The sequence below is a fragment of the Eimeria mitis genome, genomic scaffold (assembly GCF_000499745.2).
Source record: "Eimeria mitis Houghton genomic scaffold, Emh_scaff4594, whole genome shotgun sequence".
NCBI lineage: Eukaryota > Apicomplexa > Conoidasida > Eucoccidiorida > Eimeriidae > Eimeria > Eimeria mitis.
Window position 1 is genome coordinate 1 of NW_013572904.1, and position 2,568 is coordinate 2,568.

A 2,568-nucleotide genomic window follows, 5' to 3' on the forward strand; every position below is an offset into this window, starting at 1 on the left:
GAGTTCTTTTTCGTGCTGCTGCTGCTGCTGCTGCTGCTGTTGCTGCTGCTGCTGCTGCTGCTGCATGCTGCTGCTGCTGCTGCGCTTCTGTCTTGCTTCCAGCTGCTGCTGCAGCAGCTGCAGCTCCGCCTCTGCTTTCCCTGCTCTGCGTACGGCATTCACAAAATCCTGCGACTGGCGTTCATACAGCTGCTGCAGCTGCTGCTGCTGCTGCTGCGCTGCAGCAAAGTCCTCTTGCAGCTGCTGGTATAGCTGCTGCATGTGCTGCAGCTGCTTCTCTATGGACCGCTGCCGGCGTTGCTGCTGCTGCTGCGGCTGCTGCTGATCCTCCCCTTCAGCTGCATCTTGCTGCTCCTCTTCCTGCAGTTGCTGCTGCTGCTGCTGCTGCTGTTGCTGCTGTTGCTGCTGCTGTTGTTCCCTTTCAGACGCTGATGCGACTAGCTCCTGTTCCTTCTGCTGCTGCTGCTGCTGCTGCTGCTGCTGCTGCTCTGCTGCTGCGTGCTGCTGCAGCAGCGACGCTGCAGCACGCTGCTCCATGGTCTCTGCCAGTGACTGGAGGCTGGCGAGCTCACTAGCGGATTGCTGCAGCTGCTGCTGCAGCAGCTGCTGCTGCAGCAGCAACTCGTTGTGCTGCTGCTGCAGCTCCTCCAGCTCGCCACACTGCTGCTGGTGCTGCTGCAGCAGGCTGCTGTGCTGCTGCTGCAGCAACTCAAATTCTGCTGTCTGCTGCTGCAGCTGCTCCCGCAGCTGCACACAAATATCCTCCAGCTGTCTTGCTGCATCTCGTGCATCTTTTGCTTCGTGCTGCTGCTGCTGCAGCTGCTGCTGCAGCAGCTCGTTGCTTCTTTGCTGCTGCTCAAGCGTATGTCGCAGCTCTGCTGCTTGCTGCTGCAGCTGCTGCTCCTGCTGCTCCCACTGCTGCTGCTGCTGCTGCAGCAACTCATCCTTATCTGATAAAGAGATACGGAGGCTTTCGGTTTGCTGCTGATGCTGCTGCTGCAGCTGCAGCTGCCGTCTTGCTGCTGCTGCAGCTCGCTCCCTCTCCTGCTGCAGCTGCTGCAGCAGCAGCTGCTGCTGCTCCTCACTCTGTCGGCTGCGCTTAGCCATCTCCTTTTCTCTTTCTTGTTGCTGAGCATGGAGTTCATCTATAAGCTGCTGCTGCTGCTGCAGTTGCTGCTGCTGCTGCTGCAGCTGCAGTTGCTGCAGGTCCATCACTTGCTGCATGCGGGTGAACTGTGCGTTTGTTGCTGCTGCTGTTGCTGCTGCTCCCTGCTGCTGCAGCTGCTGCTGCAGCTGCTCCAGCTCTTGTCTTTGTGTTGTTGCTAGCCTTTCAGTTAGAGCAGCAAGCTCCTGCTGCATCTGCTGCACCTCCTGCTGCAGCTGCTGCTCTCCGTCTGCTGCTGCTGCTGCGTTCTCCTCTGCATCTCTCAGCTGTATAGACAGCTCCTCACACTTTCCTCGCAGCTGTTTTGCTTCTGCTGCTGCTGCTGCTGCTGCTGCTGCTGCTTCGCGATCCACTGCAGCAACATGCTGCAGCAAACCAGCTTTCTCCTCTGCTGCTGCCTGCAGCTGCTGCTGCTGCTGCTCAGCCTTCCGCAGCAGCAGCTCTTGTGCTGCTCCGCTTGCCTCCAGCTGCTGCTGCAGCGTCTGAACGTCGCTCTGCAGCTGCACATTCTGCTGCTGCAGCTGCTGCAGCAAACCCTCTGGTCCTGGCAGGGTTGCCTGCTGCTGCTGCTGCTGCTGCTGCTGCTGCTGCTGCTCTCGCATGCGTGCACCCATTTGCTGATCCTGCTCCTGCAGCTGCTGCTCAAGCAGCTGCAGCTGCTGGTCCTGCTGCTGCAGCTGCTCCTCTTGCTGCTGCAGCTGTTCTTCTTGCTGCTGCAACAGCTGGCTCTGCTGCTGCAGCTGCTGCAGCTGCTGCTGCACCTGCTGCTGCAGCAGCTCCTCTCTACTGTGCTGCTCCTGCTGCTGCATTTCAGAGTCGCGCTGCAGCAGTTCTTGTTCCTGCTGCTGCAGCTGCTGCTCCTGCTGCTGCAGTTGCAGCTCTTGCTGCTGCAACTGCTGCTCCTGCTGCTGCAGCAGCTGCTGCTGCTGCTTGATTAACTGCTGCTGTGTTTCTAGCTGCGCCTCCAGCTGCTGCAGCTGCTGCTGCTGCTTCTCCTCCTGCGCTACTTTCTTGTCTTCAGCAGCAGCAAGCTGCTGCTGATCAAGCTCTCGTTGCTGCTGCTGCTGCTGCTGTTGCTGCTGCTCCTTTCCCTTCAGCTGCTGCTGCTGCTCCTCCAGCAGCTCTTGCTGCCTCTTAATTTCACGTTCTTGCTGCTGCTGCTGCGTCTGTTGCTGCTGCAGCTGCATGCGTTGCTGCTGCAGCTCCTTCAGCTGCTGCTGCAAGACAGCCTCACGTTCAGTCAGCTGCTGCTGCTGCTGCTGCAGCAGCTGTTGCTGCTGCTGAAGCTGCTTCTGCAGCTCTTTACTCTTCATATTCTGCTGCGCTTCTCCCTCTGCTGCTGCTGCTCTGCGCGTTTCCCCCCTTCATCTACTTGTTGGTGCTGCTGCTGAAGCATTTGGTGT

General features: G+C 59.2%; 2 protein-coding genes across 2 annotated transcripts in view; both read right to left on the bottom strand.

The window, feature by feature from the left end:
• Positions 1-181: 181 nt before the first annotated feature.
• On the bottom strand, positions 182-2,478 carry EMH_0076330 (uncharacterized protein; the record flags this gene model as incomplete). The annotated part of the gene is made up of 2 exons (XM_013499714.1): positions 182-218; positions 287-2,478. The coding sequence occupies 2 exons, from the start codon at positions 2,476-2,478 to the stop codon at positions 182-184; spliced, it is 2,229 nt and encodes a 742-aa protein (XP_013355168.1).
• A 51-nt stretch (positions 2,479-2,529) lies between these two features.
• The window catches only part of EMH_0076360 (uncharacterized protein), a gene marked incomplete at both ends in the record, with an annotated part of 1,817 nt that continues 1,778 nt past the window's right edge, over positions 2,530-2,568 (bottom strand). The window contains one exon of the mRNA XM_013499715.1: positions 2,530-2,566. Within this exon, the coding sequence (XP_013355169.1) occupies positions 2,530-2,566 (37 nt within the window). The remainder of the gene's footprint in view (positions 2,567-2,568) is intronic.